At 36.2% G+C, this 26537-nt stretch overlaps 1 protein-coding gene across 1 annotated transcript in view; it reads right to left on the bottom strand.

Annotated features, from left to right (window-relative positions):
• Positions 1–1764: 1764 nt before the first annotated feature.
• CRBN (cereblon) overlaps positions 1765–26537 on the bottom strand; it is a 32380-nt gene continuing 7607 nt past the window's right edge. Inside the window, exons 2-11 of the mRNA XM_088134330.1 lie at positions 24869–24981; positions 23963–24165; positions 22078–22227; positions 18270–18432; positions 12473–12535; positions 10674–10758; positions 9815–9930; positions 8877–8941; positions 6929–7060; positions 1765–4600 (exon numbers count right to left, since the gene is read on the bottom strand). Of these exons, the coding sequence (XP_087990456.1) occupies positions 4417–4600; positions 6929–7060; positions 8877–8941; positions 9815–9930; positions 10674–10758; positions 12473–12535; positions 18270–18432; positions 22078–22227; positions 23963–24165; positions 24869–24981 (1274 nt within the window). The 3' untranslated portion in view covers positions 1765–4416. The remainder of the gene's footprint in view (positions 4601–6928; positions 7061–8876; positions 8942–9814; positions 9931–10673; positions 10759–12472; positions 12536–18269; positions 18433–22077; positions 22228–23962; positions 24166–24868; positions 24982–26537) is intronic.

Below are 26537 nucleotides of genomic sequence, written 5' to 3'. Positions count from 1 at the left end.
AAATGCAAGTAGAAAACAAATACAGAGTTTACAAGCAGCAACCACATTGGCAAGAGAAAGGATATGGCTACTACTTTCAGCATCGAAGAAAACACTGTTGCAGACAACCGAAGGTTTTCAATTTGAGTCTCTAGTTCTGCCCTAAACTGCCATGGATCAATCTTAAATTCACATCAAAAGAATCACACAGCCTGTGCATATTTAATTCCAGCACCAAATAAACATTTTAATTGCTATGTGGTTATTTAATGTCGAATGCCATGAACCTTTCCTTCTGGCTTTAAATAAATGCTATGAAATGTCCTGACAATTAATTCTTCCAGTTTTTGTTTTTATATAACAATCAATAGTGAATACGGGAACACCGATTCGTTTTCCAAAGTGATTTATTAATCATCCTGCTGGCTGAGTGGGGGAGGCTAATGTCTTTGACCATGCTCTTTATCTGAAATCTCTTCTGTTTCTTCAAAGGATGCTGCGTAAGTTTGGAGAATCCAACAAAACCCCAAGGAGACAGCTCCAATGACTTAGGATGGGGAGATTCTGCAAATATACTTTCACTCACCTGGCAGAAGTTTTCCCACTAAAATGCACTCATTGAATATTTATGCAATGGAGTAACATCTGGATACATTCTAAGTTCCATTAATAATTGTGTGCATTTCAGTGGGTCTCCTTGAAAAGCCTAACAGAAATTTCATATTCATAAACCCTACAAACTATTCAAACTCCATGCTGTTAAGAAAAGTATGAAAAAACGCATTGGCATTATTTTGGTGAAGAGCAGTAATTTCTCTTTAAAACTCTTTCATTGTTTTAAGTACAAAACATATAATATGACTAAGTGAAATTCCAGACACATGAAAAAATGCTCAGTTGGAAAAACATGTTTAACCAAAGCTTTAAAAACTCCCTTGGATGTTAAAAACAATGTTTTACAAGAACATGTTTAAAAAAGAACAGCTTGAATATTAAAAATAGAAAGAAAAATTAAAATTAAAAAAAGCCTTAGAATTTTGTTGGATATTTTGTGATTTTGAATGTTCAGAATTCAGCCAAAGAACTAAAGCAAGGTTCAGTTTAAAACAAGCAATACCTTTCTTCATGAAAGCCCATGATCCATGATGAACTTGACAAAGCAAAAACAATGAATTTCTAAAAATAAAATTCAAAGGGTGAATCAAAGTGGGATATAAAAATACTCTAAGTAGCAATATAACATGGGAAAAATAGTATGATTAATGTGACTTCTATCTAAACAAAATTCAGTAATGTGAAGCTCTTTAAAAAGGTGCTTGCTTCACACACAATCAAAAGTGATAGTACTTGCACAAGGCTTAAGATATTATTTGTCCTGTTTCATACTGATAGTAGTATACAAAGTTATGGATTTATCTGAATCAAAAGGAAAATGGAAAGCCAGTTTATTTGGACATGGTTTGCTATTAAGGTAGTGAGAGTTTGAAAATCACCACTAAAATTAACAAATAATGTCTGATTTAGAAATTTAATAGGAATAAATGATATAAAAGTACTTTGTTGAAACTGCAGCAGCTTTTGTTTAGTTTGTTTCCAAGAAAAGGATGGTTTGTTTAAAAAAGACAAAGAAACAGTGACAAGCAAAATATAGATATAGATATAGATATTTTATGATGTAAAAATAAATTTTCAGATGTTTAGTGGTATTGGTACTGTTTCAGAAAAAGTTAAAGATGTGAATATTTGTAATATTCACTTAGTTTATACAGTAAGCACTCAAAGGGAAACAGTGATTCTATTGTTTTATTATCTGTTTGAACACCTTAATTCCCATCTTTTTTTTTTTTTCCTTTTCTTCAATTTTTGGAAGTAAGCCCCACAGTATGTATACAAACAGAAAAACTGAGCTAATAAAGAGAAGCATTAATGGTGTTATACTGAAACTATAAAGCATATGCTTTATGTTTAAAGTTTATAATTGGGAGGACAACAGCCAATTTCACAACAGCAGGATATGCCTTTGCAATAACTTGAACTTACGCTAACGTGAGAATATGTTATTAGTTTAATAATCTTAGGTCCATCACAGAGTGGGGTAGGAGATATAATTGTCAACATTAAGTGAAAATTGAAAAAAATACTTATTCCTGATATCAACAAATTATAATGAGTGTCCAAGTTCGTTTGTTTGGTTTTTTAGAAAGCCTTGCTTAAACTCATAATGAATCACATAAAAGTTAAGCATATTTGAACCCCTTCCATTCTTCTGTTGCCATTTTAGGCAACTATACGGAGAGACCTAATTATACACGGTGCAGGCTATTTGTGGAAAAAATTGATATCAATGAACAGTGAGGCTACTGCTTTTGTTCCTTCACCATTATGCGCATCACAGTCAGAACAGATCTTAGCATGATACTTGACACACCCAGTGAGCCACTGAACCAAGACACTGATTGAAAATATAGGACTTCACTCTTCCATCTGAATTGTGACAATGGAAAACTTGTTTCATATGATGAGACAGAGGAAGAGGACAGATCTATTAAGATGGGTGTTCCAATGTAATCATTGCATTTTACTTATGGCAGAAAAGCGAAACATGTGAGCGTCAGACTAGTGACTGACTTTACTAGGCTCAGGCATAAGGGAGACACTTTTAATATGGGAAGCTATCTTGCTCTCAGACCATAGCTGAAAATTCAACTCCTTGGCCACCAGTTTATCCAATAGCAGAACAAAACTGGCAGGAAAACAAACTTCAGGAACTTCACCCCTTGAAAAACTGAGTCCACAATACCTTTAATTAGGAGAAGGCTGACTAGTATCCTGATTTAGTTCATTACAGACTGACCTTCCGCTGACAATCCAGTGCTTTCAATACATTTTTTATACTAACAAAAGAAAACAAATTTTTTAAAAAATCTAAAATGTTCATTTAGTAAGATGTCCTTATCTTGCTCTATTCAGAATGAGGCTGCAGCTAGTATTGCTTCTGACTAGAAGAGAAACAGTGTTGAAGCGTAAAAGGAAAAAGGTAATTCGACAGTAACTGTGATGAGAAATAAAAATGCCATTGTACCATAGAGGTAGAAGACTTTAAGGAATTAGCCCCGAGTCACAAACTCACTTGCTGGTATGTAGTACATTAAAAGTTCCTTTTTGGGGTGAATCACACTTACACTCAAAACACATTTTCCACTTATACAACAAATGACATCACTAAAGTTAGGTGTTTGCTTCAAAATAACCTTCTCTCACCAGGAAATATGATGGTATGTATGAAATTACTAAAATGTTTCAGCAATGTTTTTATTTCAGCAAGGTAACACATATTATTAACAGGATCACTACATATATCTATAAAACGAATCTGATACCTGCGGATTTTGCTTACTGCAGTGCATTCTGGGAAAACAATCTATGAAGTCTTTATACCTTCTTTTTGTCACCCATTTCTATACCATAATATCTCCTGAAAAACAACAAGTTTCTATGGGAAGCATTATTACCACACAATCTTTCAGTTTCAGATAAGAAATTACAAAGGGTAGTAAGATGTCTGCTGCTTTCCAATACCAAATATATAGTTTATGAACAACTGTGATGCCAAGTTCTTAGACACATAAAAAGACACATAATGCTTCAAAACATTTAATTACAAACATTTGTAAAATGATTAACTGAAATGTACTAGAGATATCGATCTGGAAAATCATACCCTTTATTATGATACTAGAGGCAAAAACAACTAACTTATGTTTCCGCTTTTTAAAAAGGAAAGTCTGAAAATGCCAAATGGAGTGAAAATCCTGTAAAAGAGATAAAGCAAACACAAACAGCCCAGTTGGATTTTGCTTTAACAAAGGAGTCGCATTCAGGAAGTTCTTTGAGCAGCAGGCTTCAACGCGTGCTTCTACAGCAGCTAGAGTCTGATCCTAGGAAGCTGAACGCCCCTTTCAGAACGTTGGGCCTCCTTGTCTTTTAAGGCTTATTGAAGCAAATGCTAGTACCTGTAAACTATTTCATACAGGTAGAAAATAGGTATTCTAGTAAATTCACAACATTCTACAGGAAAATATTTTAAAACAGCGGGCAATAGGTTATATCTATCAATATGCACAACTTAAGTTACACAGTCTTCATGTCACTTCTACTCAGCTTTATCTCCTCAACAATAGTATATGTCTTTTTACATTATTAAAGAGCAGCTGTAAATCTGAGCTGTTCACTTCAGTACATGCCAGATAACTTGAAATCATCTGCTTTTCTCGCTTTCCATCTCACATTTTGTACTTCTTCTTCCAAATTCAAATTTGGAAATAACAGTGCCTTTTTTCAAATTCAAATATATAATCAGATACCAGAGGCAGCATTTAATACGTTTCTCTTTGAGACATAAACTGCTTTAAGTTTGTTCAGAGTAAGGTGACCAGATCAAAGGCAAAGCAATAGCGATCTTTCTTGCCCAGATTCATTTTCTTTTTCTGGAATCCTTGGCAGCAGAGCAGAACGGGTCAATCCCCAGAATTTTTGAGGCGACAAATCCTTCTTTGTTGCAGTAAACTTCCAACCCATATGACTTCCACAGATCCTACACTGAGCTATAGTCCATGCATACCTAGAAGTGGACAGCATTTATGTTAGCCTTTATGATTGAAAAATGTATTTTCAAGGGGAAAATACATTTATAACAGGTCTAAAATCATATAAAGCAGAATTCAAAATATGAAAGTTATAGCATTTTAAATAAGGATTCACATAGAGGCACATTTGCAGAATGGCAGAACTTCGTACTGAATGTGAACAATAAAATTTCAGAGATGGCTTAAACAGCTTTGTCCAGGAATTTTCTAAAACATGAACCAGAAACCTGGTCAGAAAGGGTCAGATTCCTAAATGGCACTATTTCCAAACAACTGACGTTCTAATAATACTTGGTGATTGAGAATACTTCCCCATAAATGTCAGAATTGGTTGAATCAGATATGGTTTGCACAAATTAAACACGCACTTGAGTCATAAGAAATTTTGTAATGGCTTAAAAAATAAACTTTTCTTTAGTGAGAGAAACAATCCAGGCAGTTTTTCCTTCCCTTATGTCCACACTCGGCACTGAGGAGATGGTGTTAATGAACTTTCCCTTTTCTTTCTACTTACATTTTAATTCCTTTAAAGCAGTGTTGTCAAAACTTGGCCACTTTAAGATGAGTGGACTTCCCTGGAAAAATGGAAACAACTGCAACTTTCATTGGTAGGAAGAATAGCCACAATTAAGAAGAATATACTGCCAAGGTTGTTATTTTTATTTCAAACAATACCAATAAAATTAGAGAAGAAATTCTTTGAGGATCTTCATAAAATTGTGTTGAAATTTGTATGGCAGGGAAAAAAGGCAAGAATAAACTTGAAAATGCTACAAGATGCACGGAGTAGGGGGGGTTTTGGCCTGCCGGACTGGGAATTATACTATCAAGCAGCAGGGCTAGTTTGGATAAAAGAATGGATAGAATTAAGGAACATAAGACTATTAACATTGGAAGGACATGATTTACAGACTGGTTGGCATATGTTTTTGTGGTATGAAGGAGATAAAACCCATAGTTATTTCAAGACACACTATATAAGGAATGCTTTACTAATAATTTGGGAGAAAATCAAAAAACAACAATATGGGAAAATTCCGGTGTGGGTTTCAGCAATAGAAGCACTCACACATCCAAATCTGATAGAAATGGAGAATGTGATTAGATATAAAGACATATTAAATGATAAGGGGGAGCTAAAAAAAACATGAGTTGGTGGAGCAGGGAATTGATATGACTTGGTATGTACAATGGCAAATACAATCAAGATATGAGAAGGATGTTAAACAATATGGACTTTATGGGAAATTAACAGAATTGGATGAGATATTGATAGGGAAAGATGAGAAAATGATTAAAAAACTATAAGACTATTTATTAACATTTAAGATGGCGGAAGAACAAGTTAAAGGAACTATGATTGCATGGGCAAAAAATTTTGGACACTCAATAGATTTGGAAAAATGGGAGAATTTATGGGAGAAAAACTATACTTTGACAATGTCAACAGCATACAAAGAGAATCTTTATAAAATGTTCTATAGATGGCATTTTCCCCCTTCAAGATTAGCAAAGATGTTTAAGAATAAATCTACTAAATGTTGGAAGTGTCATCAAGAATTAGGATCCTATTACCATATGTGGTGGACTTGCCCAGAAGCTAAAAAATATTGGATGAAAATACGTGAGTGGCTAGAAAGAATGACACTTCAATACATAGAAATGAAGCCAGAGATATTCCTATTAGGAATGATACCAGAAAATTATAGTAAAGAAGATATATATTTGATCATCCATGTTTTGACTGCAGCTAGAATTGCATTTGCTCAGAATTGGAAAGGGGAAAAGATACCGAATGATGAAAATATAATAAGGAAGATATTAGACTGTGCAGAAATGAATAGGTTGACACTGGAGATATCTCTAAAAGGAACATACTGAATATTATAAAATATGGCAGGTATTTTATGCCTGGCTAGAGAGTAAATATGAAAAAGAGTAATAGAAAAAGTTAAGGAGTTTAATTAGATAATATGTGATGTTTTACTTTTATTGATGATACATATGTATTTGGATATATTGGTAATATGATAATATGATTATGCACATTTGTATTTGTAACCCATTTCGACTCACTGCTCGATGCTTTATAAGATTGTTTTTTAAGAATAAAAAATTTATTAAAAAAAAAAAGATGAGTGGGGCTGGGGAATTCTGGGAGTTGAAGTCCACTCATGTTAAAGTGGCCAAGTTTGGACAACACTGCTTTAAAGGAAGGGCATATGCAAGGCAGATTCTGCTTCAATAATGGAGAAATAAAACAAAACGGCACACTGAAGGTAAACAAAGCAATTTATAGTTACCCAGGAAACCAGCTGTGTTCTGTGGAAGATCTGCCATTTAGATTCAGATTGCAGGCCTTGTAGACAGTAAGGGTCTCATGCACATAGCCGTGAGGATTCACATAGGCAGCCATAGGTCCACATAGGGATAAACTACAAATAGTTACAAAACTCAATTATGGCAAAACCACAAAACTAAACTGTATATTTCTGAGAACCACACCTCCAACTGAATATTTTCTTTAACAAACATATCAGCCTATCATGTCTGAAAGAGGCCCCAACATGTGGGGTATTGCTAGACAGTAGAGGGATACTGGCAAGAATAACAGAAGCCAAAGGTGGTATTTGCTATGCTGTACGTTTCTGGAGCTATCCTTGTCATGTCAACTTCTACGGTTAATGTGCTGCAGAATTTCTCAGAAGTAGAATAAAATTATTATGTTGTCTCACAAAGTTCCTCCAATTTTCACCTATATACAGTGGTACCTCGGGTTACGAACACCTCTGTTAACGAACTTTTCGGGTTACGATCAGCTCCGGCCGCAAAAATTTACCTCGGTTTGCAAACTCCGTCTTGGGGTACGAGCAGGATACGCAGCCATTTTCCCTCCCGTGACACGGTCCGTGGCCATTTTTCCACCTGACACGTGGTCTGTGGCCATTTTCCACCCCTGACACGTGGTCCGCGGCCATTTTTCCGCCCCTGACACATGGTCCGCGGCCATTTTCCGCCCCTGACACGTGGTCGTAGGGAGGGGGACTCTCCCTCCAAGCAATAGCCGCCTCCCTGTCCTCCACGCCAGAACGGATTAATGGTTATTACATTGAACCTTATGGGGAAATTTCCTTCGGGTTGCGACCAATTCGGGGTGCGACCAGAGTCATGGAACGAATTAAATTCATAACCTGAGGTTCCACTGTATATGAAAGCCATCAATATGATCATACTTAACTATATTTCTCTGTATCATCTGAATCAGGAAAGGCTATACAGACTGTAGGCAAGATCTCATCAAGGCAAAGATGCTGCAGACAGATATTAATTCCCTTGTCTAAGAATTAGTGAGGCTAGCTACCTTAGATGGATTGGTGTTCTCTTTGAAGGAGAAAGTGCAGAGACTGAGGTATTCCTAAACTCATGTTTACCAATTGAGGTTCAAGTAGCCTTCATAGTTAACAATGTTTTCCCAAAGTTGGCTGGTTCATTAACATAATTCCAGAATACAACCTCCTGGTCACAATGAAAATTGACTTAATAACCTCAAGGGTGAACCACTGTTAAGGAATTTCTATGGGGTTGTCTTGGAGATTGGCTCAGAAGCTACAGCAAGCGCAAAACACAGTATCTGGACCGCCAATGCAATCCACCTACAGTGATATTACCTCTGTCCTAACAGAGCTGCACTGGATGCTAATATCCAACCAAGTCAAGTTCAAGGAGCTTATGATGATATATCAAGCCTTATACAACCTCAAACCTAAATATCTGATGGGTTGCCTTCTTATAAATTTCTACAACTAAGATGGAGCAAGAAAAGCCTCAACAGGCCTATGCTTGTGAGTAATTTACTAGGCAGCTACTCAATGTACACTATTTTAGACACTGGATCCCAATTGCGAAATTTCCCCCTTCCTTAGTCCCAACTAGCACTGAAACCTCTTAGCTTTCAATACTAGCTGAAGATCCTCGCTCAGACTTGGGCACACTTCAGTTTTAACTTCAGTAATTTTATACTGATTTACGGTTTTATTGTATCCTGATTGGGGATTATTTTAATCTGAAACAGGTAAAAGTTTTATGAATTAATATACACTACTCAGCTACCCATCCTCTGGATAATTTCCAGATAATAATTTTATATTTATTCATCTTTATTAAAAAGTACCCTGCCTTTTTTCCAAGAAGCTCATGATGGCATATTATATGAGGCAGTACAGACTAAGAGATGCAACTTTAAAATCTCACCTGAATATTTCATTTTTAGTAGTTATTTCTGTGTCTTGGCAATGCTTACAGCACAGAGAGGTACACTACAAACAAGAAGACAAATGTTAGTGAGAAAAAGAAAATTGAGTTTCTGACCAATATACCCAACTTTTTACTTGTAAAAGACTTTAGATATAAATTGCAATTATATAATTCAAATGACATTAAATATCTAAACAATACTGTTTTTGTAGAATAACTATATCAATTCTTATTCTATCCAAATACCATAGTAAAATAAACAGGGTTACTTGAAGTTTCACATTTTTCAAACAGAAGTCACTGTAAAATCTGTGTTTACACTATGGAACATGCAGTTCTTGCCAAAAAGACTAGAACCAAATTACTGAATAATTATTTTAATAAAAATATAAATTGCTTTGGAGGGGTATCATTTGATTACAATTCTTATTATCTGGAAATTATCCAGAAATGGGTGGTAAACATCTGTGTTCCCACTCCCTAGCCCCCACCCCCACCCTTTGGTAAAATACATGCAAAAAAATTATTTGTTCTTCAAACTCACAACTCGATGGAAGTTTTTTTGGTTTGTTTAAAGAGAAAAGAAGTGAAATTACATGTGTAGATGGTTCACATGTACTAGCTATTACACGAAGGCTAAACCATCACTGGCTAGAAAAGTTAAATTGTTAATTTAAGAGCCTTATGCTGAAATTACCATGCTAAGAAATATTCATAGGGCCACAACAACGCTGGATAGCCCATCTTCTCTGAACATTGGTCAGACTAGTAAAAGCTAAAACAATTATTTTTAATATACAGGACACAGTTAATATATTGGGTGATTATTTTCAGCATACATTTCACTTTTATGCAAGTCTCCTCAAATTAGTCCTATTAGGAGTTGGTCTTCTTAAGCATAACACGACTGAAGGAAGTTAGAGTCACTCACTCACTTTGTTCATAATATCTAGTTCACAGCGCAGTCGCTGAACAGCACTACCAATTTTAAGCAGCTGAATTCGCAAAACATCATCAATTGGTAGGCATGCTGCAACTCTATATGAAAAATCTGGAAGAAAAACAATGGTCATTCTACATATTTAAAGAGAGACAAAAGACTGAAGGAACCCACATTAGGCAGGCCACTAAAAATAAATTGTCACAATTTACAATTAACTTCTCTTAACTTCAGATCAGCTGGAACAAATCAGATTGCTTTCTCCAAATAGATATTAACTATGCTTGGGCAGAGTTGTCTTTAGTTTTATTATAGCTTGCATCCTATAAAAGTAATAGGGTCTCAGGAAATAATACAATTATAAAAAAACAAGCAGATCTGCAACTTTGACAGAGTGATGATATTGCTCTTCTGATGCAATTAAATAAAGCCACATTACACATACAGCAAATTAGGGCAAATGTATAAAAACCAGGTTAAAGAAAGGAATGGCAAATTGGTATTTATAGTAATAGTTCTTGTTCATCACTCTGTTTATTCATCTGCAGAACTACATAAAGTTGTCCTTCTACAGGGATTTCACATATTAGTGGTAATATATATTGTTATTCAACAAATGTAAGCTGCAACACACAAGGTATTGCAAGTGGTTGCCACATAGGAGTGTAATGTGTGGTACTGCTGATGATTTTCTAACAACTTATGTAAGTGGGTGTAAGTCTAACTTCTTTGTAAAAGTTGCATTAAAAATACAAAGCTGTATTTTTACTCTAACTCTGTTTTGATGTATGATCAGTTAAACTTATTTGATGAAGACTATTATCAAGAACACAACTCATTATTTATTAGAGTACCTATTGGGTTTGATGGAAGCGATTCATCTTTAAGATTTTCATCCCACTCGTGAAGCTGCTGCTTGACCCGTTCCATCAAGGTTTCCTTGTGTTATAAGAAAAACCTAATTTAAACATAAAAACTTCTTTTTTTGTTAATAAAATAAGAAAAAGGAATTGTTGAGAAAAAAGGTTTCTCATTATAACTGCAATATAAGCTTCTTAAAACTAAAGTGCTCTATTTTGAACACTGGTAGAAATATTAACAAACAACATTGTTCACTGGCAATAATGACAATTAGCACCTCCTCTGTTGTTTGAAAAGTTCAAACATAGCTTTGCTCATGTTCAAATTACCTGAGACAAATTTATATTGTATGTATGCAAAGGACCTCCATTCGTGGGATGGAGATGATGTTGGCCCTGTATCCCTAAGTGGATAAATTGAGGGTGAAATACTGGCATAGCTAGTCCACAGAACTTACAATGCCCTGAAATGCTTTTTAACCAGATACTAGAATCCCTGAATTTACTCCAGTTGTACACTTTTGTATACCAAATGCAGGCAGGTCAACAATTTAGCTCAGAATGAAAGGCAAAAGGGAAACAGTAGCAATTTAACACATTAGGGTTTATAATTCTACCAACAGAAGGAGCTTAATTTGTTAAAGGCATCTGATTTTATTTATTTATTGTATATACTTCTATGACACCTAGTCAACACCAATGGCTTACATTTAACAAAAACAAAAAACTTGGTACCTTAAAGCAGCAACTATAAATAGAGTAGAAAAATATGAAATCCTATAGCTATCATTAAAACCAGATACTCCTTCTGCTTTGAAAACCTGAAGTACTCAAAGTTTCATTGGAAGAAGGGGTGTTTTGGTCACCCTCGGAGGAGCTAGTGTTACACCTCCTCATCAAAAAGCCACCCCGGACCTGATAATCTTGGAGAACTGTTGCCTAGCCTTCAACCTCCATTTTCTAGGGAAAGTGAAGCAGATTTTCTAAATTTATGGGCCAGAAACAGCACTGATTGCTCTAGTCAGTCCTGGATTGGGAGGCCCTAGCCACAGTAATTCATGCACTTATTGCCATTTGTCAGGATTACAGCAATATATTCTAAATGGACTGCCACTGAAGGCCACACATTTTATGGGCACTGCATTGGTTACCAGTAGGTTTCAAGGTGCAATTCAAAATACTGATTTTAACCCATAAGGACCTATATAGCTTGGCACTTAGGTACCTGCAGGATTGCCTCCCTTGTATAGAAATGGCCCTCTCAATACCCCCTGTGCACATTTCCTGCTGAACGTGCCAGTTCACTCATCCTACCAACATTTTTTAATGGATTCCCGGGCCTCTGTGATGTGAGGAGTAGGGTCTGTAGACAATGCTTCTTAGTTGCACACCTCATATTATTAATCCCCCTCCACAGGTTAAGCTGGTACCCTCATTGTTGGCCTTCTGGAAGCTACTCAAGGTAGCTGTTCTGCAAGCCGTTTGGAGAATGCATGGTCACCATTGTGCTTATTGTATCATTATTTAATTATTTATTTTGGAGTTATGTTTAGTGAGTATGTTTTTATGTTTTAGTGAGTTATGTTTTTACAATGTAAACAGCTGAGGGTTGCTTTCTGAGTCCCATGGCATACAAGCAAATAAACCAAGTAAAGTAAAAGCACAATTCAAATCATGGGAATGCATAAACACACTAAATGTACCCCACCGTATTTGAAAGTCTAAAAGACCACATAAAACATAAAAAGTTGAACACAATACAAAGCAGGACTGAAGTCTTCGTTGATACTTACAGCGTCATATAAAGAATATAACCAAGATGGCCAGGAAGTCAGACTAGCACAGTGAAACTTGCGCTGTAACACAAATACATTTTCTTTATTATAGATCTATAGTTTTGTACATAACAAAGGTAAGAGAGTGCCCCTCTAAAAAGTCAAGCAATTTAAAATATTTCCTATAATAATCTCCTTCCCACTCACAATTCATCTTGCAGTGGCATCGCTATTCACCTCTGTTCCCTATCACCAAGGAACAAGCACACCTTTGGAATCTCAGAACATCTAGCTGGAAGTGGCATTAACTTCCAGCTAGATGTTAAAATGAATGAAACTCATTCCAAGCACGTACATATTTGAATTAAAAATTAAAAATGTATACTAATTTTAGGCACCATCAAGTCAGAGTTTTCACAGTATTAATTCCAAAGACTGTAGTTTAATCACACATCATCATCATTATTTTAGAAGTGCAGTATTTTTATAAATCCTAGCAATCAAATCCAAGGAATCTCACTGATATAATCACAGGGTGAAATAATCCTGAATGTAAACTGTCCTATTTTCATCTGCTAAAATCTGACACTTTAACTAGAGATGAACTAACCCCAAGTGGACAAACATTCATAAAAGAATAAAAGAGGAGGGAAACCCTCTTGCATGCCTCTTCTCGCTATTATCTAAATGGCAAAAATCAAGTATGTGCTAGTTTAAATAAAACACTAACTCTGTATTTAAAAATGATAAAACATTTTGCTGAAACATCTTTTTTTAAAAAAAATGCATTTAGAAAAATAGAGAGCAGTCTGGAATACAAGCTATTTCTGCAAGAATCCTCTCATTAAATTATGGAAGGACAGTTTTAGTCATGCATTTGCCAGCTCCCTTATCCCAAAGTCAGGAAGGTTATTCATTTCAGCAAAAATTACCCTGCCCCTGAAAGTGCAAAGCATAATATGTGACAACCCAAGACAGACTATTCTCAGTACATGTTACAAGTTTGAGGAATTCTATCCCTGTTCAAGGATGCTTTTAGCCATAGCACAGGAATTTCTCTTCACCCAGACATTACATTAAACTGGAGTTGTTGCATTTTTTGTTCTGGTCTTGTTGCCTCATGTTTTAGAGCTTTTAGAGGTTTACTGAGTTATCTTTTAATTATTTTAAACTTATTGTTAGCTCAAAATGTTAAAAATAAAAAAAATTACATTCAAAATAAGCCTGTAAATTATTGAGTTCTACATCGTGTAGATGTTGACTTGCCAGCTGAGAGTTACCAGATTTACTCTGGTTTAAACCCATCCTCATTTCTATTTTATGTGACATGGCTGTATTTCTTTGGCCCTTTCTATAGGCATGTTGCTTCTACAAAAGCTGGACAATGAGAAAGAAGGTAGAACATTTTGAATTATGGATTGGTTTGAATTACTGAATTATGGTTACTTATGAATACCAATGACCACAAACAGAACAGAACAGAACCACATACCATCTTGGTCCAAATCAAGGCTTATTGCTTCCTTGAGGTGATGATCACAAATAAAATCTGATATACTATGGGCATGAAGTGCAAATGGATGATGGACTAGAAAAAAATTACTCTTTGGCAAGATCCAATGAAGGAAAAGATAATAGATAGTGGATGATAGGATCAAAGAGATTCCTGGAATGTTCCATTAACCCATCCTCCTTCCGGGAAGTCAATAAGCCAGGTACAAAGGCAGCGGTCTTTTCCATTTGTTTCCCAGTAGCTAACATTAAAAGATCCCTTGTCTCAAAATAAATTAATAAATAAATAAAAAATAAGCCTCTATGCAGTACTATTTATGGTGCTGGGCATGCAAGATGACAAGAATGAGGATACTGAAGTCTTTCCATGAAAGTAGTACCCATTTCAGTCTCTTTTCAGCCCAACTGGATTATAACTCTCATCTTCCCCAACAATGACTATGTTAGCTGGGGATGAGAGTTATAGCCCAACATATCACAAGAGAAACAAGTTGCCCTTCGTCAGCAAAGATAAACCAGCAAGTCAATACAGGAAAAAAAGCACCTGCCTTTCTAAAGTAAGCACTGAAGGAATCTGGTACTGGAAGATTATTCTAAGATTTTAAAAAAGTTAGCTAAACTAATGCTATGGGGAATAATTGCATTTCTAACTCTGCACTGAAAGAAGTTATCACAGCAGGTACGCAAACAAGTCAAGATTATTATGAAAGCGTGCTTTTATAAAAAATATATGATTGCTTTACACTGACAGGGAAGCAAATTTTTAGGAATATCTGGCTAGGAACAGATAAGGACAAAAATGCAGAAAGATATAAGTTGTTACTATGTATCCCTAAAAAGCATAAGAAACTGATTAAAATATAAAATATAAATATGTGCATGACTGATATATGGAAGAACTATGTAATCAAAAATGCCAAGGAATGAAGCACAAATTCCAAAATTCAAAACCCTTTATCTATTTTTACATTTCTAGGCAAAAGAGAACACATATTTTTTCTGATCAAAGAACAAACCTTAGTTCCAGCTTTATACATTTTTCCTTTTAATATAATATAATTTGAATTTGGGACAAGGGAAAATTATTTTAAAGCTTTGCTTTAACGTTCTTGGCTTTCAAATCAACTTCTAAAGTCCTGCTTTTACTGTTTGCCCTACTTTGTCAGGATTTTGTGTGAACATGCTTTAGCATCTCATTCTCCAGAGAAGTTAAGATGTCAACTGAAGGTCTACTTATCTTTAAATACATACTACAGCTGTCTAGGACAAGAGATAATTATCAGGATAAGTTCTATTCCTGAAGATTTCACTAATTCATAAAACACTCTTTTTTTTTGTGCCTTCAAGTCAGTCTTGACTCCTGGTGACTTGCAGTTTTCCTCGCGAGATTTCAGAAGCAGTTTGCCCTTGCCTCCTTCCTAAGGCTGAGAGAGAATGACTGGCCCAAAGCCACCCAGGTGGCTTCACGCCTAAGGCAGGACTAGAACTCATGGTCTCCTGGTTTTAGCCTAGTGCCTTAACCACTACACTAAACTGGCTCTCTCATAAAACACTACACACAATCAAAATATTTGCTGCTGCTTCTTAGTGTTTCTTAAGTGCCAGCAAACATCCTGAATTTCTATGGGGAGATTAAAGCCGCGGTGAAGAAATAGTTGCTAGGTTTACCCTCTCTCTTTTCCCCTTTAAGTGATGTTTGAAAAGATGGTAAATTCCATCTTTGATTCTGGATGGGGTGGTTCTGCCCCAGACAGACCCAGTGCGCAATCTGGGGATCCACTTGGACTCACAGCTCCTGCCGGAAGAGCAGGTGGCAGCCATGGCTAAGAGGGCCTTTGCACACCTTCAGGTTGTGCATCAGTTGCACCCATTCCTGGACCGGGAGGCTCTACTCACTGTCACTCATGCCCTCGTAACCTCCCGTTTGGACTACTGCAATGCCCTTGAAGAGCTCCCGTTTGGACTATTGGGGCTGCCCTTGAAGAGCATTCAGAAGCTTCAGCTAGTACAGAATGCAGCTGCCCAGGTTGTAAATAGTGTTGGCTATTTGGCACATGTAACACCACTGCTTCCGGAGCTGCACTGGTTGTCAGTGTGTTTCTGGGTGCAATTCAAGGTGCTGGTTGTCACCTATAAAGCTCTTCATGGCTTGGGACCGGGTTACCTTAGGGACCATCTTTTCCCAGTTGTTTCTACCCATCCAATCCGGTCCAGCAGGTTGGGCATGCTCCGGGTCCCATCAGCCAAGGAACGTCAGCTGGCGGGGACCAGGAGACATGCTTTTCTGCTGTGGTGCCTGCCCTCTGGAACATCTTCCCTCCTGAGATTAGGATGGCCCCGACCCTTTTGACTTTTCAGAAGGCCTTGAAGACCTGGCTTTATGCCCGGGCCTGGGGCCCCAAGTGTGTGAAGGGCCCGGTTTCATGGTCATGTTGATACCAACAGTTTTTTTAGATCTCTTGGCTGCATTTATATTATATTTAATTTTTGTACAGTTTTTAATGTTGATTGTTTCTATTGTTGCTGACCGCCCAGAGTCACTGGTTTGAGATGGGCAGCTATATAAATTGAATGAATGAATGAATGAATGAATGAATGAATGAATGAATGAATGAATGAATGAATCTTCCCATCAACCAAAATGATGGGCTACCCTACTAAACTTATATATAATGGTCTAGACAATGAACTTAAAGGGGCACTTGGCAAAGCAACTTTGAAGCATTAAAAGCATTATGTCCTACCAAAGTCTTGGCTGAGCTGAAAGATTTTCCATTATCTGTGCGTAACAGATAACAGGGAAAATATATCCATTGGGACATGGTAGAAAAGTGTAGTAAAGATGATTCTGGATTGCAGTCTGGTCCCTTAAAATATGGTGAAGACATCAGATGAGTTCAGAAACTCCTCTCCCCCCCCCCCCATAGAAATCAAGAGCAATTGCCTACAGCCCACAAGTTATAATTAGAGGGAAAATGTCAGGGATAATCAGGAATAAAATGGTCCTAAAAGACAGTATATGTTGTGGAGGCTCTAGATGCAAAATGTAGAATGCTTAATATTTAGGTCAGTTCTGAATCTAGCTGTGTTCTAATTAAACATTGTTGAATTAAACTGAACTCATAATGCTGTAACTTCATGAAACAAACTAATCATGCACATTTGCATGTATGAGGCAGACATCTTGGAGGTTAAATGCCCATCATCTTCTGCCAGTCTATATGAAAACATTTGATAGCAAAGAAGCAGGAAAGTTATTTTCACAGGGTTTATGTATCTCGACCATTACAACTACTGTACATACTGCATTAATATCAAAACTGCCAGCCAACTTCACCTTGTCTAGCTATCCCTGAGAAAATTACATACATGAAACCTTCAGCAAAATGTTGCACTGTAGAATGATCTTGTTCCATACCACAAAGGCATTCCATTATATTCCCCTTATCCTTGCCTCCCCGATTCCCTCCATGCTCTGAATCTTCATTGGTTATTTTTAAGCATCAACAAATTTTTCTAAGGTATTTTTAGAACTACTGCAATTCTTGTGCATGTTGTTGTTCTAGTTGTTAGTTAATAAGCCTACTATCAGTATATAAAATACAGCACACAACCAAACTGATCCTGAATTTGTCAATGATCCATCTGCCTTCATGACACTGTGTCATAAATGTATGCCCAACCCCAACTTGGTGACTTCAATTTTGTGCTGAGAATGCAAATCTCAGAATTCCTAGTTTGTTAGACTTTGCACTGCAGGCTACAAGTCCAGTTAAGCTCTTGACCTTTGTTCTCCCAATTCTTATTGAACAATATGATGGGTAGCATCTTCAAACTACAGCCTTTCTCAACTGGTTGTCCTCTAGAATTTCAGATCCTAAAATTGTCCCAGTTGCTGGTCATACTGCTTGACAATTCTGGGAACTGTACCCACAATATATTCAGAAGGCACTGGGCTGGAGAATAAGTAACCCCCCCCCCTTTTTCCCCTAAACTTAAGCCTCTTATTAGCTTCCTTCCTTTTTCATTCCAACAAAAACCACCCTTTCCTTCCAAAAAATAATACTAATAATAATCAAAATGTAATCAGAATTAACTATGACTTCCTAAGATAAAATATATTACCAAGCACTGGTCTGAACTGATAAGCCACCAGAACAATTGGCAGCTGCTAAAGTAATAGCAGCACCAGCAGAGGGTTGATAGATACTATCACATTTTGCACATTTTTTTTAAAGAGATACAGAGATGGAATTTTTATTGATTTTTGAAATGTCACAAAAGAACATAATTAGCTTCTGACCTTTTGGTATTTCTGTCGCCATTGATGTATCTGTTGATCCTGCCATGCTGCGGGCTTAGAGGAAGGAAAAATGTGGCATCTGCTGTGGGATTCCAGCTGCACTGCGGACATAGTTGAAGGCAGCACTCGCTCGGGAAGGATCTGTACTTTGGCCTGCTGTAGGCTGATAAAAAAATTCCATACAGTATGAAAACCGCACCCATTCACTTCTATGGGCTACATAAGTACAGCTAGTTATTTACTCCTTCAGTTCCATAAACCTCTGAAAAAGCACAGCAGGACATTGCACATTTTAATTTAATTCAATACATTCTAAAAATCTCTACTTCATGATTTCAGCACATAAATACCGTCCACCCATCTTTTTGACTTAGACTACTTCAAAAGTTCCATGGGTATGGTAGTTGTTTCAGATTAGAATTTAGCCTGTTCTTTTAAAATGGAACAGTTCTAAAGCCAGATGGTAAAGTTCTGGTCTCAACTTTTTTGTGACTTGCTTCATTCAGTTAATCCTGGTATTATTCAACAAGTATTTGACCACATGAAAATCCATTTTTACCTGAATAGCAATTTAAGACATATACGTAATATAATTAGTCCTAACTCAAAATTTGCAGAAATAGAAAGTAATCTGTAATCTTGAGAAAACATTATCCTTTCCCAATTAAAACAATATTGTATTAAAAGAACTATAGATTTTACTTAAAGGATCATATATATTTATGTATTTGCATAGATCCTGTTAACAAGGACCATATATGAGTTCTATACATAAGTTATTGAAAAAATATTGGCATCTGTTCCTCTAATTCAATAAAATAAGGTTTTAAATTTTAAGTTTCCAAGGGGTTTTATTTTATGTTTTTGTTATGTAAATATTTTGTATGATTTGGATAATACGGTCACTATAGTTAAACATGTCTGATTGCAAATACTTCCTGAGTTCCAACATGGCTCATCAGTGACCCCCAGAAGATTGTTTAAAATTTACTTTGTAGTTCTTACGTTGTCTATCAGCATCTTCCACCTTTGCAAACTAGTAAAACAAACTTAAAAGGAACCTAAAAACTTATTTTAGGTTTCTTTCTGTTGTTAGTAGAGAGCAGATGTCATTGTCATAAGACAAGAAAACCATGAAACAAAGCCAAAAAGATTATTGGACCAGAAGACACAAGAAACAATGGGTTTCAGTTGCAAGGAATTTCACTTGGGCATCAGGAAAAAAAAATCCCAATGAGAAGAGCTGTTCAACAATGGAACAGAGATCCCCAAGAGGTAATGGATGTGGAGCTGTTTGAACAGAGGCTGGATGGCCATCTCTCAGGGAAGCTACAGAAGTGGATTTCTGCATTGGGTAGGGGATTGGACTAGATCAGCGTTCTCCAAAGTGGTCAACAGTGACCCCCAAGGGTCAATGGGACTATCCAAGGGGTCAGTGTGGTTGTTGTTATTATCTGTATTATTAAAGTAGTATTTATTAAATTATTTTCATATAATAAATGATTGGGGTTCAATTGTCAATCTGAAACTTCATGAAGGGGGTCAATTGGGGACCCTTGGACTAGATGTTCTCCAAGATTCCTTCCAACCTTCCATTATGATTTATGACTGATAAACTGTGTGGACTCATGAGAAATTAGCATACAGTCAGTCTCATTCACAATTCGTCATAGACCCTGATGAGTCTGTATCATTTGAACATGGTCTTGCTATTAAGACAATTTGGTCATGCATAGCATTTAGGTATATAGTCTGCCCAATCTGAACAGCTCATTTCTTCATCTAAAGGTCAGATCCTTTACACCAGTATTTCTCAACCTTGGCAACTTTAAGATGCTGGCTGGGGAATTCTGGGAGTTGAAGTCCACATATCTTAAAACTGGCAAGGTTGAGAAACAGTGCTTTACGTTATAACCAAGGGCTACACTTGGGATTTGAGTAAAATGACTGGGGAGCGGGTAGTGAGCAGAAGAACACGAATGAATCTGATTTAATTAAATTTTTAATCTAAAATCAAAATAAAAAACTCTAAATCTAAAATAGAACAGATAATATGTTATATCCCAAGTGTTCAATAATTTTCTACCTGTCATATTAAAAATTACAATTCAGCAGCAACACTTGGAAGGAGTTTGAGGGAGTAGCTTGCAAACTTATAAGGGTAGCAGAGTGTAGCCCTCCTGCTCAACAATCTATATTTTCCTAAAGATCAGAACAGCTGGACAGTATTCAGCAGTAGGCTTATTCCAGCAGATAGGCTTCACCATGGCCAATCACATGCCAATGGGACACCCAGAAACAGGACACAAACACAATAGCATTCTCCTGCTCTCATTCCTCAGCAACTGGCTACATCTGTTTTATCTGGATGAACATGGACTACAAGTATCATGAAAAAGTTATCAATCTTATTTCAAAACATTTTCTTAACATATACAGCTATGGCTGACATTAATGTATGCTGCCATCTTGTGTTCAAATGGCTATATTCCTAGGATATTTTTTTTTTCAACTGTGCAAAAAAATATATAAATTACTTTAAATACATTGTATAAATGAACTGATGCAAATGATAGTCCACTCACATTTTTCCCAGATTCCTTTTCAGAAAATGCATTCTAAGTTCCCCCCAAATTTCTGTACATATGTATGTGTATATGCATATGTATATATATTATATAGTCTCATGTACAGATCCTTTAATGTCAATTTTTGTGTGCACTCTTCATTAGGATACAAACTTGTCTTAAAATATAATTCCCCTAATATGTTTTATGCAACTTTTGTACTATTAAGTCCATATCTGCAATTATCTTTTAATGCATTCCAATTCATATACAATTCAGGAAGAACAAACTGGATAAGTTTGAAACAACTCATGAAGCAAACCCATCTGTCATTCCTTACTCAACCTTAGTTAATTTTAAAATGCTAAGAAGGGTTTGTTCTGTTAAGTACATGAATGGAATTTACAACAAGAAAATACCAGGACTGTAGGTTACACAGGGAAACGGAAATCCTGAAAAAAAAAAAATGTTGGCTTCCACTTCCATGTTTCTTTAAAAAAAAAAAAAAAAACCCTGCACAGGTGGGTCTATATTTTTTTTACTTACTTACTTACTTACTTACTCATTCATTCATTCATTCATTCATTCATTCATTCATTCATTCATTCATTCATTCATTCAATTTATATAGCCACCCATCTCAGACCAGTGACTGTAGTGACTATATAGTCAATAGGCACTCCTTAATTTTTCATTAACAGTAAAATATAAAGTCATTAAAACTTAAATGTTACAGCCCTGATTTATGTAAACCAATATTTTCATATCTTTAACACACTTGCAAAAAGAAATGGATGTGTTTTTGAGGACATATATTGTACATCTTAAGAAATATTTTCAGCATAGCAAATACCAAGGCTGATCCAGGTAAAGGAAGCCATAAAGTAAACGAATTGTACTGTGTTTACTTGAAGTTTCCTTAAAATAAACATAGAAATATTTTAAATTAAATAAATGTGATAATGGATAGCAACATTAATAGGGTTTTTCTCTGCAGATAGTTAGGTTAAGGTATTTAGGATGATTATTACTAAACACTTCAGTAACGGGTCAGCCATAAAAGCAAACGTAATTGCCCAGGATCAGTACCATACAAGAACCCATACTATTATAAGTAGCTTGTGAACAGAAATTTCTAAAGATGAAAAGTTAATTATTTCACACTCGTAAAACAGTAAGAATATATTGGATATTAAAAGGTTCTCCTGTTTAACAGAAGTAAATAGCTCCTATTTTCTTACCCATCAGCTTGGGTTCTTATTTCAAGCACTTTAAACCGCTGTCTTCCCACAGCTTTTACTTTGACAGTTTCAATTCCATATTCCCGTTCTTCCCGATAGGCGTAAATTTCAGCTGTTGTTCCAAAATGTGCTTCTCTTTCAAGTATGTTGCTAAAGAAAAAACACATTAGAAAAACATGTGATAAAAACTGATTATTCAGCTTAGAATTACCTACCATGGAAGTCAGTGATGAGTTCCAGGGTGTTGGTATATATTTCAAAAGACAAGTCTATCCTCCTGAGTTGCTCAGTTTTGTGTCTCTATATGTGCTATTCATTTTACCTGTAGTTGAAGATTCTGATTCATTTACTTACTTGTATTTTATGTCATTTTATTCTATTATTATTGAACTTTTATCCCTGTACTTTTATATTCTATATTCTGTATTTCAATCTTATTCCTTATAGTTATACATACTACCTGTCAATTGATATACAGTATGTATATTTATATTCACTTACTTGTTACGTATTATATCATTGTTTTCTGGCCTTATGCCTGTTATTTATTTATTTATTTATTTATTAAATTTGTATGCCACCCATCTCCCCCAGAGGGTGAGTCTGGGTAGCTCACAGCTGGAGTAAAACCCAAATACACTTAAAAATATAAATACCCACATTAGTTAGTTAAAAAGTCAAACTACATAAAAGATACTATACATAAAAAGACTAAAAACATTCAAGATGACGGGGGGGGGGTAGAATCAATTACCCCACAAGCCAATTACAGAGGTGCGAACCCCCATCCGGCCCCCCCAGGCCATCTGGCATAGTCAAGATTTCACGCTCTTCCTGAAGGCCATGAGAGTGGGGGCACACCACACCTCAGATGGTAAGTTGTTCCACAGAACGGGGGCCATAGCAGAAAAGGCCTTCTTCCTAGACCTCACCAGTCGAAATTCCTTGACAAGTTAGTTGAATTGAATTCAAAAGATATGAACATTTATACCATATTAATCTTCCTAATATTATATTTATGAATTGTGCTATGCAGATAATTTTGAGATCATCCCTCAGTTTATAAGTGACAGTTCCCAGCTTCACTTTGCATTTAACTCTGTATTAGGCAGCCATCTATGGAAGAGGGCTATCACTTTAAGGCTCCCCATTACAGAAGGGCGTGTCATATGAAATGGTCTCCTCTGTCAGAATGAGTAATAAAGGAGCAACTTGTAGCACACATCCCCAATATTAGCAGAATCTATTAATCCTTAAGAACTATGATACTGCAGGGCAAGAACTACAAAAATTATTAACTTACACTAACAGTGACAGATATAAATGTCACCAGCAGTGGTCAAAGCCATGGTCTGACAAAAAATTGTGCATGAACCAAAAAACTGCTTACTGTAAATTACAATTACACAAAATCAATGAGAACTTAAGGATACTACAGGAACTTATGAATCAGAAGTAGCATTATAAATAATTGAATACAATAAATACTATGAACAAAAGTTGGACATCCTTGACTCAAGCAATAAGAAATAAAGTTTGGCTCTTCTTTGACGTATCACAGCAGAACATCCTAAAAAAGTCCCTCAGTATTTCCGCTTTAATGTTCAGCAGAGACACTGGATGATACTGCATTACAGCCCTTCAAAATCACAATTATATAAGCTTCACTGAGGGGGTTATATAAGTAACCTTCACTCTGCCCCAAAGCATGGGAGAGATTATTTCTGCAATAAGGACTTTGTAGGTGGGTCACGTTAATATTTAGTCATGCAACACAAGTTCAGATAGTTCCTTAATATTAAATTAAATGGGACAATTCCGGTTCAGACTGAGATCACAATATGTATTCTAGACCTCAAAATTGCAAATGTATTTACATATTTACCTGTATGCAAGAACAGCAAAGGTTCTGTCTCTCTGTATTAAGTTCCGCACCATGCTAACCTCTTGGGGGCGAAAAAGTTGAAGAGGCAATGTTTGCCCAGGAATCAGCATCACCATCACATGGGGTAAAACTGGAATTGTTTGACAGCTATCATCATCATGGACAGTCCTTCCGTGAAATTCTTCCATGTCTGATCCTAAATACTTCCAGTTTTAAAAAAAGGCACAATTAAGTGGCAGGAATATCAGTTTCGTTTGCAATTTATAAATACATTTATAATCCCAGAATGAACTCAGAGAAACACAGTATAAAAATATTGAAACTCGACAGCAGGGTAACCACTATTAGCTTCCACGTTTACATTCATTAGAAGAGAATACACCAAGCAATAACAGAAATATTTTATAAAACAGCTTGTGATTCTCTAAAAGGTTGCATAATAAAACAAATGTAAGTGTACCTAGCCTCAGCGTCTGTTGTTTTAGCACAAGGGAAAAAAAAAAACCCCACACATTCTGGGTTCACTCTGTGTGCAACAGCATGGAATGCACAGAATAATCCAAGATGGGGAACATGTTTGCATATTCAGTTCTCCTGCTTACAGACTCACTTCAATCAAAATATTGTCTGTTTAGCTGCCAAGAGTCTGTGTATGCTTACTTTGGGATATACATGTTATATAAATAAATGAATCCACTTGATAAATAATAATCCCAAGCATGTGCCCAAGCAAAAGGGACAATTGCTAACTATAAACAAAGTAGTTCACCTAAATTATTCAGCTACTAGTATTATGAATTCAGGTACACCAGTTCCAAAGAAATAGATTCTGTTTCAGTTTACAACATGGAACAATAAGCCTACAAAAAGGCAAGCAAATATTCTGTGACAGTCCTATTCACCTACCACATGAGAAGTTGGTAGGCTAGTGTCAAAATTAATGATGTTTGGCTTTTCAGCATCCTTGCTGTCTTGATCTTCAACTTCCATTTCGACATCATCTTCTTCCTCACTCTCGGCTAACAAGTCCAAAACAAGTTTAAAAATATTTTTTAAAACACATGAAAATATCATAGCTCAAGCATTAAACAACACAAAACAGAGTTAGAGCATCTTCTGCACTCTACGCTGAAAACTAATTTAAGTTCTGTTTATAACATGCTACGTGGCTGGAACATCAAGAGGGACACTGTTACTGCATGTTTAGAAATGGAGAAATATGTTAACACAGAAACAGACACTCTTCCTAAGGAGAGTTATCTGATTTTTTTTTCTTTTCTGTTCCTGATGAACCTGCTACAGCCCACACTTGAGAGCAATTTTTGAATTTTGAAAAAATTGCTTCAGTATAGTTAGGATAGTATTAAGCCCAGTATGGTTCACTAATTCCTACATATTTTTATCAAACTGGGTCAGCTTTTATTTCTCGCATAGTGCTAACTGAACAAATAAGTATTTGCTACATTCTATTTAACTATTTCAATACTTGATCTATTAGTGGATGTAACTTTCTAAAATGTAGCATGTCGCCGTTCACTCTTAATACCAAGATATGGCTCATTCTCTACCTCATGATAGCTCTGTTTGGATTCTCTCTCTCTCTCTCTCTTTTTTTTGTTAAACAGCAAGAAAAGAAAGCAGTTGATGAACTTGCACTGCATGTTGGCTAAGGAGCCTAAAGCCTCTGAGGAGGAATGACTCATTTTACCGCAGCGGCACCATGGAAAAAAACCCCAAGAGACTTCAATCTCCTTTCTGTAATATCTGTAAGGTATTTACAGGCCAAACACACTCTTCTCCTGTATTATCTGAAGATCTGAAATGCCTTAAAATCAGCCAATGGCAAAATACAATAGGTTATATTTACTACCATGCAAGGAGGACATGACAGAAAAAAGGAAACAGTATTTTCCCTTTCGGTTTCATTTTTAAGAGTTGCATCAAGCACAGGGCAGATCCATCTCCATTCAACAACGCACTTTCAATCCACGATGCTTGCAACTGGCTCAAATCTATCTAGCTGTTCACATTTTTTTTCTCCTCTTAAGAAATTTCCTTATAAATATAAATAAGGAATATTATAAAGAACTAAGAATATTTCAGGAAATTGGGCTGAAAGCCTGGGTAGTGTAGTGGTTAAGGTACCAGACTAGGAGCAGGGAGACCCAGGTTCTAGTCCTCCTACAGGCAGGGAAGCCAGCTGGGTGACCTTGGGCCAGTTACTCCCCCTCAGCCCAAATCAGCATCAGGCCCTACAACTAGCCAGCTAAAAAGTAAAACCCTCATCACAATATGCATTGATAGCCTTGCTGTGTAAACTCCAGCAAGCTTGGGAAGGCAGGCAGGCAGGCAGACCCAGGACAAAAACTAGAAATAATAACTATATTTCAGGAAAGGCTATTCAACAAAATATCACTATTACTAAATGCAGTTAATATGTGATAATACATCATTCTACTCAGCTTTCTAAGCTGAAACACATAGAATAATTTTGATCGTGGCTTTGTTGCAGTCTCTGTATTCAGTTTATATGAATCACATTATGCTTGTATTTCACAACCAATTTTACATGCAG

The sequence above is a fragment of the Python bivittatus genome, unplaced genomic scaffold (genome assembly GCF_059951505.1).
Source record: "Python bivittatus isolate LINGU-HERP-01145 unplaced genomic scaffold, Pbiv_v1 ctg000080_np1212, whole genome shotgun sequence".
Lineage (NCBI taxonomy): Eukaryota > Metazoa > Chordata > Lepidosauria > Squamata > Pythonidae > Python > Python bivittatus.
The sequence above is the reverse complement of the archived record's forward strand: the minus strand, read 5'-3'. Positions and strand labels throughout refer to the sequence as shown.